The sequence below is a fragment of the Rattus rattus genome, chromosome 5, assembly GCF_011064425.1.
Source record: "Rattus rattus isolate New Zealand chromosome 5, Rrattus_CSIRO_v1, whole genome shotgun sequence".
NCBI lineage: Eukaryota > Metazoa > Chordata > Mammalia > Rodentia > Muridae > Rattus > Rattus rattus.
The window spans coordinates 144,773,566-144,787,558 of record NC_046158.1 but is presented as its reverse complement, the minus strand read 5'-3'; the positions used below and the strand labels follow the sequence as shown (position 1 = coordinate 144,787,558).

Genomic DNA, 13,993 nt, shown 5'->3' with positions numbered 1-13,993 from the left:
GGTGAATCTAGGCTTTATGGAGATGACAGTTCAAGTATCCAGGGTACTGTCTGACAAACCTTTTGTGAGCCATTGCTTCCAGCCCTTATGTCACACTGAAAATGTTTCCTCTTCTGCACTGTGACAGGCAGGCTTCCATCCTTCCCCTCTGGGCATTCTGTGCCATGCTGACTGCCTGTTTCAGGGTGTTAACCTCCCCAAAGGGTGCTGACACAAGAGCTCAGAAGCCACTGCACCTCCCTCATTCCTCTTTCCAAAATCTTAACTTTGCCTCTGCCCTTCATATTTCGAGTTTTTCTAAAAACTCCTTTTTAGAGAGATACTCTAAGGGGAGTAGGGTTTTCTGCAATTTTTGGGCCACGTACCCCAACTCCCACTGTGCACACAGCCCAGTGCAAAACTTTAGTTAAACATCAGAGTTACACCCCTAGCATGCACAAGTGCCAGTGTGGAAAGCAAACCCTCCCCCAAATGTCCGGTCTGTCATCACAACCCCAGAGTTCTGCAGAAGATACATAAGATGAAGCTCTGGTGTGGGACAAGAAGTGCGAGAGACTGAGGGAGGGCCCTGTCACAGGAAGCTGTTCTCTGAGCTACTGTCTCTGGCACCTGTTGTCTCAATGTAAGGCTGCTGACCCTCCCCTCAGAGCAGCTATCCTGAAGCCTGGGCCAGCAGGGAGGCCTCAGCTGAGCCTGAATCTGCTTTCAAGCCTGCTCAGAGCGCCTCACATCCCCACTGCTTTCAAGTAAAGATGTTTCCCCTTGCTTTAGGAAGAACGACAGTATCAACCAACCAGACACCTCAGAGCTCCCAGGACTAAACCACCAACCAAAGAATACACATGGAGGGACTGACGGCTCCAGTTGCATATGTAGCAGAGGATGGCATTGTCAGGCATCAATGGGAGGAGAGGCCCTTGATCCTGTGAAGGCTCGATGCCCCAGTGTAGGGGAATGCTAGGGCAGGGAGGTGGGAGGGAAATATTGGGTGAGTGGGGGAATATCCCCATAGAAGCAGGGGGAGGGGGCATAGGATAGGGGACTTCCATGGGGGAAACCGGGAAAGGGGATAACATTTGAAATGTAAATAAAGAAAATATCCAATAAAAGAAAAAATAAAACTAAAAAGAAAGAAAGGAAGGAAGGAGGGAAGGAAGGAAGAAACGTTTTCCTTATTCTGTGGGCTTCTAGAAACATCCACAGCTGTACGGAGAATGGGTCCTGGTTTCTGTCAGTCTAAAATTGCTTTCCTCTTTCCTGGGACACACTCCACAAGGAAATCTCACCTCTCACTACCATTAGGGAGTGAATTTGGCGTCACAGGAATCATGATTGGTTCAAGAATCAGCATGTGACCTGTTCTCAACCAATCAGAATTCGCCGTGGGACATTTTCCTGGTATTTTTCTATTTGAAGTCTCTGCTAACAGGTGCGACTCTGCCGTAGGTGGCTGGCAGTCACACGGAAGGCGAGCTGTTGATAAAGAAGGCCTGGGTGCCTGGATACAGCCATTCTTGAAGCCCGGCATCCTATGCCTGCTGGGATACCTAATTGTACCCATTTCCCCAAAGCAACAGGATCCGGGATGAACTCCCTGTTCCCTTCCCTACCTCAGCTTCCCGTGTTAGCTGTTTCCACCCAAAGCACAGGCGAAAGGCCCCTTCAGTGCCCAGGCTGAGTGGATGGCACACCCCCAACCAAAGGCCAAATTCTCTCCTCACCCTGAGGGAGGGGCAGGTGGGCTGAGGATCGCTGACTCAATCACTTCTTGCTTTTAATGGCGCCTCGTTAATTTCCTCTCCTGAGAGATGGCTTCGCCCTTCACCTCCAGCCTCCATTAGCCGCGCAGCACTTTATCAGCGCATTTATGAGAAATTAATTGCAGAGGGGGAACGGCGCCGGGCAGCAAGGCCTCTGCTTGGGCAAGCTCAGGAGCTCAGTTTGTTCCCCATAGCCACTGGGCTGGCTTCACTGTGGACCTCAGGCCGGCTCTGAGATCTGCCTCTGGCTTTCAGCTGGGTGGAGAAGGAAGATGGGACCAGTCACCTGCACTTAGCTTTCGCTGACAATGGAATGCCCCAAGGCAACATGCTTCCCAGACTGTCTGTGACCACAGTGACCAAGAAGACTCTGCCGTGGTACAGGATCCCGGTCCACAGCAAGCCCCACGGCCCAGTGTCCAGGGAACACATTTGCGGGTAAGCTGGCTTATGGCTAAGACTTGTACAAACAACCTCTGGCCTTGACTCCTTCGCCCACCGACTTTCTATCTCCGTTTCCTTTGCTCTTGACTTTCTTTCATCCCCAAGTGCCCCCTCATCTCTGTTGCCTTCCTTAGAGTCCGATCAGGTCTCAGACTTCCTCACCTGACCTCGGAGACCAGAACTTAGAGTCCTCAGCTCCCCAGCGCTGCTCTGAGGCTCAGAGGCTGCGGGCCAATTATCCATTGCAACCATCCCCTCTGAGGTGTGCCATTGACATCCAGCTCTTGGTTGCCATGTTTCCCTCTCTAGCCCCAGGGCCCAATGCAGCCTGCAAAGTCCCCAGAGGCCCCAGGGGATTGAGAGTGAGAAAACCAGGCTTCGGGCCATGGTTTCTCCACCCAAGTGTCTCCTGAGCCTCTTGTCTGCGTAGCAACTCTTTCCTGAATGCTTCAGAGATCTGCCCATACCCCCTTGGCCCATCCCTGCCCTCCACCTTCCCACAGCCTTGGCTTCTCTGACAGTTTCTGTGACAGCTTCTCTCTGGCTCTGGGGGTAGCCTTTTAACACTAGTGGCCAATCAAGGAAGTGTCTTATTGCTCCGGCCCACGACTAGTTAGGGAGTGGCTTTCAGCTGGGTGGAGAAGGAGATCAGAGCTGTCATATGCACTGACAGTCATACTGGGGCCAAGGGCCATCTTCACTAGTACGGGAGGGAGAAGCAGAATGAAGGGAGGCGGGGGTTGGGTCAGCCAGAGCCCCTGGATGCATATATTCCTGAAGCAGGACTTAAGCCTGGAACAATCTACAGCTCGTCCCTTGTGCAGGCACACACATTCCAGCTTTCTGTCATCAACAAGCAAGCCAGTCTGCTCATCTGTAGAGGTGAGTGGCAGGCCTGGCTGGAGGAGAGTAGACAAGGATGGAGAGAGAGCCTGCAGGGTGGGTGGGGCCAGAGAGAGTACGCAGGGTGGGTGGGGCCAGAAAGTGAACGTACTGGGTGGGTGGGACCGGAAAGTGAACGTACTGGGTGGGTGGGACCGGAAGAGAGCGTGCAGGGTGGGTGGGGCCAGAAAGTGAACGTACTGGGTGGGTGGGGCCGGAAGAGAGCGTGCAGGGTGGGTGGGGCCAGAGAGAGTGTGATGGGTAGGTGGTGCCGGAAGAGAGCAGTGTTGATGGAAACAGAATAGTGCACGGAATGGATGAAGGTGGCCAGAGGTTTCAAAGGCCTTTCTGAGCTCAGACGTTTGGGGAACAGAAGGTTCTGGGTGCGTGGGAGAGAAGAGAGGAGCTGCACTGGCTGTCCCAGCTCCAGCGCTAAGGGAACCACTGAGTTTTTTGACGAGTGCAGGACTAGTCTCTGGTTCAGGGGTAGCTGGAATCACCAGACACCACATCCCAGCACTCCCTGCAGGAACAGGCTATCCCACTGGAGTGCTGTATGGATGCCTAAGATCCTTCTTAGGTATGGCTAAGGCTGGGGAGCCTTAGGATGGCTGGGCTGAGGACACCAAGAGTCCCTCTGAGACCCTGTGCTGAGTGAGCTGCACCAACACACACACCAAGACAGACGGACCCGGGGATATAGCTTCTAGGTACAGCAGCCTGTACCTCACAGGAGAGGTAGAGCAAAGGGGGAGAAAGCACGCGGCACTGGGAAGCTGCACATGACATGTACACACTAAGCGTCACTTGGTTCCACTCGGGAATCAGCTGCCTTCCTGGCTAGCTGATTCTTCCTTTTTTTTTTTTTTTTTTTTTTTTTTTTGCCTCCATTTCAAAGCTCCATTACCCTTCCCCCAGCACTCAGAACCCCAAGGTTTTGGAAAACGTTAGCTATCTGGCATACGGTAAATGATTCCTGTCTGTTGACTGGCCAAGGCTGGTTGATTGACACATGGGCCAGCGAATCACTGCTACAGGGCCAAGGATTGAGGCGAGCCTTGCCTGTTTAGGCTGCTGTGATCAAGCACCCTGAGCTGGGTGGGTTATGATGGTAAGAAAGTTGTTCGCGGCGTGTGGATCCTGGAGGACTAAGGTCACCATGGCAGGTTCAGGGTCTAGTGAGGCACTCTCCTTAAAACGATGTCTCATAGCCTCCTAGTGGAAGGCCGAGGAGACTAACGAGGCCCTCAGCTTTGTGTAGGGCATCAACTGGGTGCAGTAGGCTGCCCTGGTCATGGGGCTTGGGAGGCAAGAGCCTTTACTTCTGAGCCGTCTCGCCCGCCCCTGGTTTAATTCTTTAAATCCGTTATCTGAGTGGCTTGATGCTCTTTAGTTTCAGAGGCACATCTTTGTACAAAAGTACAGCACATTCATTCGGCCGTGAACCCCCGCGACTGTGATACCCCCACAGCCATGAACCACTTTGGCCATGATCCCCCTTCCGCCGTGAACCCCATGGCTGTGATCCCTTCTCACCCATGACCCCTCCTCGGCCTTGCCCACCTCAACTGTGACCCCCCCCTTGGCTGTGACCCCAATTGGCTGTGATTCCCCCCTTGGCCATGATCCCCCTCAGCAGTGACACCTCCCCTTTGGACTTTACCCCCCTGGGCTGTGACCCCGCCTCTCTCTCCCTCCATCCTCCTGTTGGTCCCTTCATTCCCTGGCTGGTGTCGCGTGTACTTTCATGCCACATCTGTGTATGATTCTAGGAATCTATCATAAAGTCCAGGAGCCACAAAAGAGAGGAACACATGACCCTTGTCTTTCTAAGATGGCTTTCATTCACTGAACGTGGTGGTCTCTGGTCTCATCCTCTTCCAGCCAATGACAACCTCAGTATTTTTTATGGCTGTGTGCTACTCCACATTCGCCCATCTTTTACTGCGGGACAGCAAGGTTGGTTCCATCTCTTAACTGCTGGGAACAGGACCACCGTCTGCATGGATATGCAGACATCTCTGTGTTGACTTTTCCCTTCCGGTGAGCACCCAGGAGTGGTAGAACTGGCTCATATGGTTGATTGATCGATGTATTGATTGATTCATTGATCTTGAGGCAGGAAAGGTTGGTTTGGCTCATGGTGGCAGAGAGGTCAGCCTATGGTCTCGTGGCTCCATTGCTTTCTGGCCTGTGGTAGGGCAGAAGGGCATGACAGGAAGAAGAGATGACTGAGAGACTTGAAGGGGCATGACCCAGGCTGGAACTGGGGCTGCATTGGTAGAGCCTGTGAGGCATGCATACATGAAGCACTTCATGGGTAGAGCCTTGTGAGGCATACATGAAGCACTGCATGGGTAGAGCCTTGTGAGGCATGCATGCATGAAGCACTGCATGGGTAGAGCTTGTGAGGCATGCATACATGAAGCACTTCATGGGTAGAGCCTTGTGAGGCATACATGAAGCACGTCATGGGTAGAGCCTTGTGAGGCATGCATGCATGAAGCACTGCATGGGTAGAGCCTGTGAGGCATGCATACATGAAACACTGCATGGGTAGAGACTTGTGAGGCATGCATGCATGAAGCCCTACTTTGGTAGAGCCTGTAAGGCATGCATGAAGCCTGCATGGGTAGAGCCTGTGAGGCATGCATGAAGTCCTGCATACACGGAGTTTCCTCCTTAGCATCTCATAAACTGGACTTGGTGGTCCATGCCTATGATCCTAGCACTCAGGAATTGGAGGCCAGGAGATCAGAAATTCAAGGTCACCCTTGGTGACATGGTGGATCAAAGCCGGTCTGGACTGAATGCACTGACTGTCTTCATTGACTCATTTTCTTTGCCCTCCCAATGTCTCCACCCCAGCCCAATAACCTCATGAGACAGCGAGCAAATCCCTCTAGAGACTGTGTGGATGACTTTGCAGCCAGGACAGGACCAAGTTGTCAATACAGTGTGAGAATATCACGTCTGGGACACACACACACACACCCCTAGTCCAGGCCCTGTGTGCAGCCACAAACAGCCCCACAGGCCTCTCCACCTGTGCCTGTGCCCTCGCCACCTCCCTCCTCTCACCTCAGTCCTGCGTCTGACAGCTTTCTGCGGCCTGGACTTCATCCTCTCTAAGCACAGATTCTGTGGTCTGGGGGCTGCCGTCTCCCAGAGCCATAGCCGTCAGCTCAGAGGTGAGCAGGGTGGAGTCGCTGGGTGTGTTGGAGCAGCTTCTGGGTGGCGTGGCTTCAGAACTTGCACCTAGGGGATGGGGAGAAGAGGAGGGGAGAAGAGGAAGCATCCTTCAGATTCTCGAGAAGTATTTATCTGGCAACCACTGTGATGGGTTTCTGCTTGCCCGTGTGTTCCCATAGGACAGTTTGGAGCACAAATATGACAGTTTGTTCCCAAACTGCCAAAATCCCCCGCCCCACACACATAGATTCATTCATTCATTCATTCATTCATTCATTCATTCACGAGTCTGTGTGTGTCTCTCTGCCTGTCTGTGTGTCTCTGAAGTCAGAGGACAATGGGTGGGCTCTCTCCTTCCACCATGTGGGCCGTGGGGAGTGCAACTCAGGTCCTCAGACTTGGCAGCAAGTGCGTGCACCCACGGAGCCATCTTGCTGGCCCAGGAAGACTTAAATACTACACTGCACACATGCCTTCAGGCTCTGAAAGACCAGGCAGGCACCCACTACGGTTTTAGGCTCCTGGGTCCCTCCCATTTCCCAGACTCCCGCCCCGTGCTGCTCCACCTCTCCCCTCAGGGTCTTGGCGCCTGCCATTTTGTCACTCGGAACCCTTCCGCAGGACTTGTTGGCTCCTTATCTCCCACAGAGCTTCCTTGATGGCAAGGCTCACAATTTCCTATCTGGGAGCAACCATGATGGCTCCTTAAAGGGTTCCCTTATCTGGGCCTGGTGACTGTGACCCGCGACACCCCACCCATGGCCCGTTCTCACTGTGTGAGTCATACAGCACTTCACCGGATACCAGGACTTCCAGACATCCTGGTCCCTCCTTGTTAATCTAACCATCCATGGGTAGGACTGTGTAGGATTCTCTTACTCCAGATCCAAAAGGTCTCTGCTTCAGTCCTGCTCAAAATGCTCTGTGGCCCTTTATTACCTCAGCGCCTGCACCTACATCCTCCCGTAGCCTGAGCTACACGCTGGCTTTTGGTCCACTCGCTGAGCTCCAGACCCTGTGTCCTCGCACCAGGCCGTTGCCTTGACCCTTGAGGGCAGATGAAGGAATGAGGTCGGGCCACACACAGCCACCTGTGCCCAGGCTCACCTGTGTCTTCTTTCAGTTCTTGGCTGTCTGCAGACTCCTTGGCTCCACCCTTTGACCTACGGTGGATGGTCATCTTGTTGTTGTTGCCGACGGTCGCGTCCTCTAGCAAGCAGGATTCGATGTGGACTATCTGGGTTGTGCCTCCCTCAGGGTGAGGGCCTGGCTCAGGTGTTTGCATGTTGAATGCAGTTTCTGGGTCCGCAGTGGTGGTTGACTCTTCGAGTAAACCAAAGAGAGAAGCCAGGAGAAGCGAGCAATTTGCAGAGGGACTTGGCGTGTACACCCATCCTCACGGCTCAGTCTCACCAGTAACCTTGCAGATCTGGCCCATAGCCTCTGCTTAGCCACTCTACCTCCATGTCCTGGCATACGTCCCCACTGGACTGGAAACCACCCCCACCCCCACCCTCCACCCTGAGCCCAGCAAAACCACTCTGGACTCAGCATCATCTTCTGAACCTCAGGAGCCTTCCATCTTCTCTGTGGCCAGTTCCCAGGTGACAGATGAAGGGCATGCTGTCCTACTATGGTCCGTAACATTTCATGCTGTCCTACTGTGTTCCGTACCATTTCATGTTCTCCTACTGTGATCCATACTATTTCATGTTCTCCTACTGTGTTCTGTACCATTTCATGCTATCCTACTGTGTTCCATTACCATTTCATGCTGTCCTACTGTGTTCCATACCATTTCATGCTGTCCTACTGTGTTCCATACCATTTCATGCTGTCCTACTGTGGTCCATACCATTTCATGCTGTCCTACTGTGGTTCATACCTTTTCTCTCCCAGCCCCAGCTTCACCTCAGCATCCCTCTGAACCCTGATGTCTCTTCTTCACTTTCACACTCAAAAAGTCAGGAATGTCCTTGCCCGGCTTCCCTCCCTCCCCCTACATGTAGGTTCCCTTCACTCTAAGAAACAGTCACAGAAGGCCACCACAGAGTCCTGTTTGCTGGTCCCACTGCTGTGCCCTGTCTCCCTGACCAATTTCTCTCTGAAGGCACTTCTCCCTGGCTCTGTTTGTCCCCCAAGACCTCATCATCTAAGAATCCACAGTTGCTGGCAGGGTCCTCGAGTCACTGTACCACCAGGACACTGTTATTACCATCGACTACCTGTTTCCTTCTTTGTTTCCCTAGACCACCATCCAGGCCTCTGCTCGCCCCTGTGATCTGGCTTCCTCCCACTCAGCCTCCATATGTAGGCGCTGACTGGGGTTTGCTGCATGTGGGTGCTGGGAGACTGGGGACCCCGAGTGCCAGATCTAAAAGCTCGGTACTATTCAGCGATACCCCTCCAATGGGTCAGGGCAGAAATGAGTTTTCCATCATTGTTCTCTTCTGGAGAAGACTCTGGCTTCCGGTCCTTTCTAGATATGTGGGGCGACAGAGGCCACCATACCTGGGGGGTTGCCATTAAAGCTGGAAGCAGGGTGTTCCACTGGATCCCTCTCGAGGTTCATCTCGTTGCCGTGGCCGAGCTGCACACTTCGGAGCATGGACTTGCTCAGGTGGATGAGTTGAGCTCCGTGGGTACAAGGGGGCGTGTCCTGAGCAGCAGCATCCTCTAGCACGGGTAGAGGGGTGTGGTGAGGAGTCCCGGGACCTGGGCGGGGCAGAGAATCAAGGGTTCTCTAGAAACTCCAGATCGCTCTGTTCTCAGGCTCGGGCACCAGAGGCAGCTGGAGTCAGGCAGTCTGTATTCTCAGCGGGGGCTCAGGGTACTATTAGAGCACCTGCCTGCTGGGTCTCCTCAACCTTTGTCTCCCATGGAAAGGAAGGCCGCCGAGGCGGGACAAGTCCTCCACAGCCTTGAGAAGGGTCCTGGCTGTGTTTATTTCTCAGGTGTTTTAAGTCTCGCTTTTATGATTTTTCAAATTCAAGGAAATGCAGAAACTTTGCGAACACACCTGAGTCTGAGAAATGGCGATGCATTTAACATCCCTAAGTAAAATAGGCAGACAGGAGGGCCATCAGAGCTAGGGGAGTCACGCTGGGGAAACGAGCCTACTGTGAGGCAGATCTCTCCTGATAGCATGGGGGAATCTCGGTTGGGGCTGATACCCTAGTGCGTGGGTGGCAGGGCCAGAGTGTGAGGTGGCCCCACACCCTCTGAGCCATATGCTTATTCTGAGGAAACACTCGCTAGACAGTACCAACATGCGTCAAAACCAAATGCTGAGGCTGGGGGTTGGCTGGGAATGCTAAGAACACTGCCCAGCAAGTGTAGGACCTGGGTTTGGATCCCAGCACCCATGTAAAAGGCCAGGCCAGACTGCAAGCACTTGCACCCCAAGAGCTGGGGGACACTGAGACAGAATCTCTGGGACTTACTGTCTGCAATTCTTGCTCCAGGTTCAGTGAGAGACCCTGGATGAATGGGGTATGACAGAACAGGACACCTGACGTCATCCTCTGGTTCTGAATGGGCTTCAGTAAACACAACACACACACACACACACACACACACACACACACACAAACACACACACTTAGGTAGATAGGTAGACAGACAGACAGACAGACAGACAGAAGAAATAGGTAAATAGGAAGCCACTGAATATAAGATGACCCCAATTTTTTGTGGCATAATTTGAGAGACAGAAATGTGCTCAGAGCAGAGAATTGCAGTAACCCTCTCACCATGTCCTGCTGAGAGAGGGGTGGGGGAGGTGAATTATTTTCTTTCAAAAAAGTTTGATATCCTTGAGAAGGAGCAAAATTACAGGGAGTACAGGTGAGGTGTGGACCACAGGTCTCTCTGAGGAAGGCTGTGTCTAAGGAGTGCTTAGACCTTCCTCTTCCCACCCCACCCCCGACACCCCACCCCCCCAGCTGAGGACTGAACCCAGGGCCTTACACTTGCTAGGCAAGCGCTCTACCACTGAGCTAAATCCCCAACCCCTCAGGACCCTGCTCTTACCTGGGTCACCACAGATTGTCTGTCTTGACATAACATTCCCATGGCCAATCTGGATGGCTTTTGAGTTGGCAATAGAGATGTGGCTGTTGGGTCCTTGTTGGCAGATCATGTTGATCGGATTTTGCTGGTAAATAACCGCAGGGGACTCTTGTCCGACTCGGGAACAAGCTATGGAAAAATATCCCATTGAGTTCTTTGTCTCAGCGACAGAGGAGGTCTCTTATCAACAGCACTGAACTTCCATGGGTGTCTGCTGCCACAGGAGCCCAGACCCCCTCCTGGGGGCCTGAGAAAGAGGGCGTAAGGTAAGATCCAGGAGCTGCCTGGCCACAGCGTCCTTCCTCCTGCTTGATGGACACAGTGGTAGATTGACTGGAGCCTCTCCTGACATCCCTGCGGCAGGCGATTTACCTGTGTGTCCCTGCCTCAGTGACTCACCGGGAGAATGGTGGAGACTCCTGCTCTCTCCCTACCCTGTCCCTGCTGCCAGAGCCCTGCAGGGCCCATAGTCCTGAGACCCAGGCCCCTTTCACTTCAGCAATGGCTAGAAAATGCCCCGTATGGTTGGTTTTTCAATTTGGGTTTTGTGGGGAGTTTGGTAGTTTAGGATGATAGCTTTGAACTTGAAGTTCTTCTCCTTCTGCTTCCTAAATGCTGGGATAATGTCTGCCTTCTTTGAGTGATGAAAACCCCCATGTTGGACAAAGTGTTCTCAAAGAGTCATTACTAATTCAGGCTGACCCCTGTGTCCAGGCTGAGCAATTCCAGTGTGTCTCTCCCTCCAGACTTTCTGCATCTCAGCCCTCAGAAGCCTTCCAGAATCCTCTCAGTTGAACGCCCCCAGGCTCCTCTCTCCTCACCGATGGCTAGAAGAAACCTCTTATGCAGAAATGTAAATTTTATTTGCCAGATATAATTGTCTCGGAGGCTTGCTGCGGAATAAGCTCACCCATTCTAGTTCTTCTTGAACTCTGGCTGGCTGGTTCAACTCAAAACTCCTCTCCAAGCTGACTGATTCAGTCTGGCTTCTCTCACTGAATTCACTGCTTTGCCTCAAACAACTGGCAATTTGTTCTAATCTTCGGGTTCTTTCTCATTCTCTGGCTTCAGCCGCCTCTGCTGACCTCCCCTGAACTGCGTGAACTCAGGAATGAAGTCAGCTCTACTGTACTGAGCTCGCCACACTGACTCCCAACAGAATCAACCCCAACTCACAGACGACATCCTCTCTCCCTGTGCTGCTCTTAAATAACTTTTCTCCCGAGTGCTGGGCATGTTCTATCTCTGGCTCATCCGGTCAAATCTTTCTCTGACTCATCACTTGGTCTGCCCCTCAATTGGGCAGCACTTTCAGACACAGCTGTGTCCTTCTACCAACTAGCCTCACCTACAGTGTTTGGGATTAAAGGTGTGTACTAAGGGTGTGTCTGCATTCCGGCTGAATCACACAGACCTAGAAGGTCTTTGGATGGGATCCCCTGTCAGGACAGCCATGTTTCTGGGTTAAAATCCCTCTTCGAGTTAGGTTCCACTGACTTCATTAAAGATTTGGATGGCTCACTCTTCTGCCAAAGGCTGGAGACCTTACGGGCACTATGAATGAGGCGGGCAGGCTCATACCAGTCAAGACCAGCCACTGGATGACCCTCCTCGCTTAATCCTGGCAGCAACCCTCCCTCCCAGAACACCTCCCTAAAGAGTATCGGTAAAATCGGACCCGAAGGCTGGAGGCCTTGCCCAGTGGTTAGAGCATCATCTGCTCTTCTAGAGGATCCAGGCCTCAGTACCTACATGGTGGCTCACAGCTATATCTGTAACTCAGATTCCAGCCAGGTTGATTCCCTCTTCTAACCTCTGCAGGCAGTGCACGCATGTGATGCGTGTACACGCAGGCAATACACTCGCACAGATAAAATAAGATACACAAATATAAAAGAAAATCTGCAACAACAACAACAACAAAAAATCTGTCCCTAGACCATCCAATCCTTATCCTTGATTTTTTTCTTCAACCTGACCCTCAGTGACCTAATCCTGACCCTTGACCTTCCTGACCTGAAACTTGACCTTCCCAACCTGACCCTTGACCCCCGACCTCCCCAAACCGACTTTGACCTCTCATACCTCGCTCTTGGCCTTCCTGGCTTGAGCGGTAGATGGTCCACATCTGTGTGTCAGACACGGTCAGAAGGTGCTTATTCCTCATGGAATACAGGATTGGGTTCACTTCTTTGGCCGTCGTCATTCCCAGAGCCTTGGCGATATGCAGGGCCCTCTGGGGCCCTTTAGTCTCCAGGAATCTTAATATCCTTTCTTCTGCAAAGCAGGAGGCAGGCGCTTCGTGGGAAGAGGGCCCTGGGCTTGCATCTACCCCCACCTACTGCCTGTGGCCTGGGATACTCGTGAAGCCCAGGGACATGGCAAGGGTCTGTCAGAAGCACATATTGGGTCATCTTGGGGACAGTGGTCCTCTGGAGACCAAGCAGATGAGGCTCTCACCCTAGAGGCTGGAGCAGACTGGAGCAGGGGTGTCAGAGCCCACATCTCACCGTTTAGAACCTCTCTCTCTCTTCTAACAGTGAGTCTGGCCTCTGACACTCCCATGGAGCTTCAGGGTTCTGGGGAGGCCTCTGGCATGCACTGAGATGCAGGCCAGGACTCTCTGGAGCTGCACCCACATCTCATTAGGGTCTTGGGACTGGAAGAAGGATGTGTCAATTGGAGACGGGAGATGCCCTGCTCCATTAAAAACAGAATAGTCTCTCCGGAGAGCTGGGGGACAGCACATTAGGCTGGGTCCCAGGGCTTCCGATCTGCTTGGGTCATGGATGCTGTCTGTTGAAGGTTGAGGCTGCTTCCTTTCCTGTCTCTGTCTGAGGGTTGAATGAAGGCAAGATGGCTCTGGTGTATGTGTGGGGGGCGGGGGGCAGCGTCAGCACTTGGAACTGTGGGTCCTTTCTTCTCCGTGGCTCTCAACGTCACCCGAAGGCTCTGAGTGAATCCTTACTTACCGTCAGCCCTCACTCTCGCTGTGACTATTGCCTGGGTTGTGTCTTTGACCCTGCTGTTGTCTACTGCACGCCTTCTATGGCTAAGCCCTAGGCTCAACATTAGCTCCATTGGCCGGGAGAAATCCAGAGACAGAGAGGGGATGGCCGAGCTCAGATTTGAAGCCAAGCCTGAATCTGGGCTTGCCTATGACAAGATGGCTCTTAAGGGGTGTATGTGGTGGTGGTGGGGGAGGGGCTTCTGCTCTGCCGACATGACAGATTACCAAGGCTAGGCTGGGCAGCGGAGTCCTCGGGGATCTCGGGAGCCCCATCTCCGGAAGCCCCATCTCCACCTAAGGACCACGTCGCTGGCGCCGGCGAGGACACTCGGCCCTCTTTCTTCAGGCGGTAAAGGACTTGGTTGAGGGTTTTCTTGGGCACTTGTAACTTCTTCAACAGCTGGTCGATCTGCACAGGACCACCAGCATCACTCAACACCTGCAGGATCTTCTGCTCCAGGTTGTCTCGGGGAGGAACACAGAGAAGAACTGAGTCAAGCCTAGTCCCCGGGGACTCCCTGTATCCAAGCTTCAGGGGCAGGAGGGATCTCCGGAGAGACCCTAGAGCAGAGAAGGCACCCGTGACCTGGGCCAAGCAGACAGTAAGCGAGGATACCAGTCGGAGGCGAGGGTG

General features: G+C 53.0%; 1 protein-coding gene across 1 annotated transcript; it reads right to left on the bottom strand.

Moving 5' to 3' along the window:
* Positions 1–6,168: 6,168 nt before the first annotated feature.
* Zbp1 (Z-DNA binding protein 1) lies at positions 6,169–13,993 on the bottom strand (the record flags this gene model as incomplete). The annotated part of the gene is made up of 6 exons (XM_032902455.1): positions 6,169–6,344; positions 7,386–7,599; positions 8,785–8,993; positions 10,311–10,478; positions 12,435–12,626; positions 13,585–13,993. Coding segments are annotated over 6 exons (1,368 nt in total), but the record flags the coding sequence as incomplete, so codon positions are not given.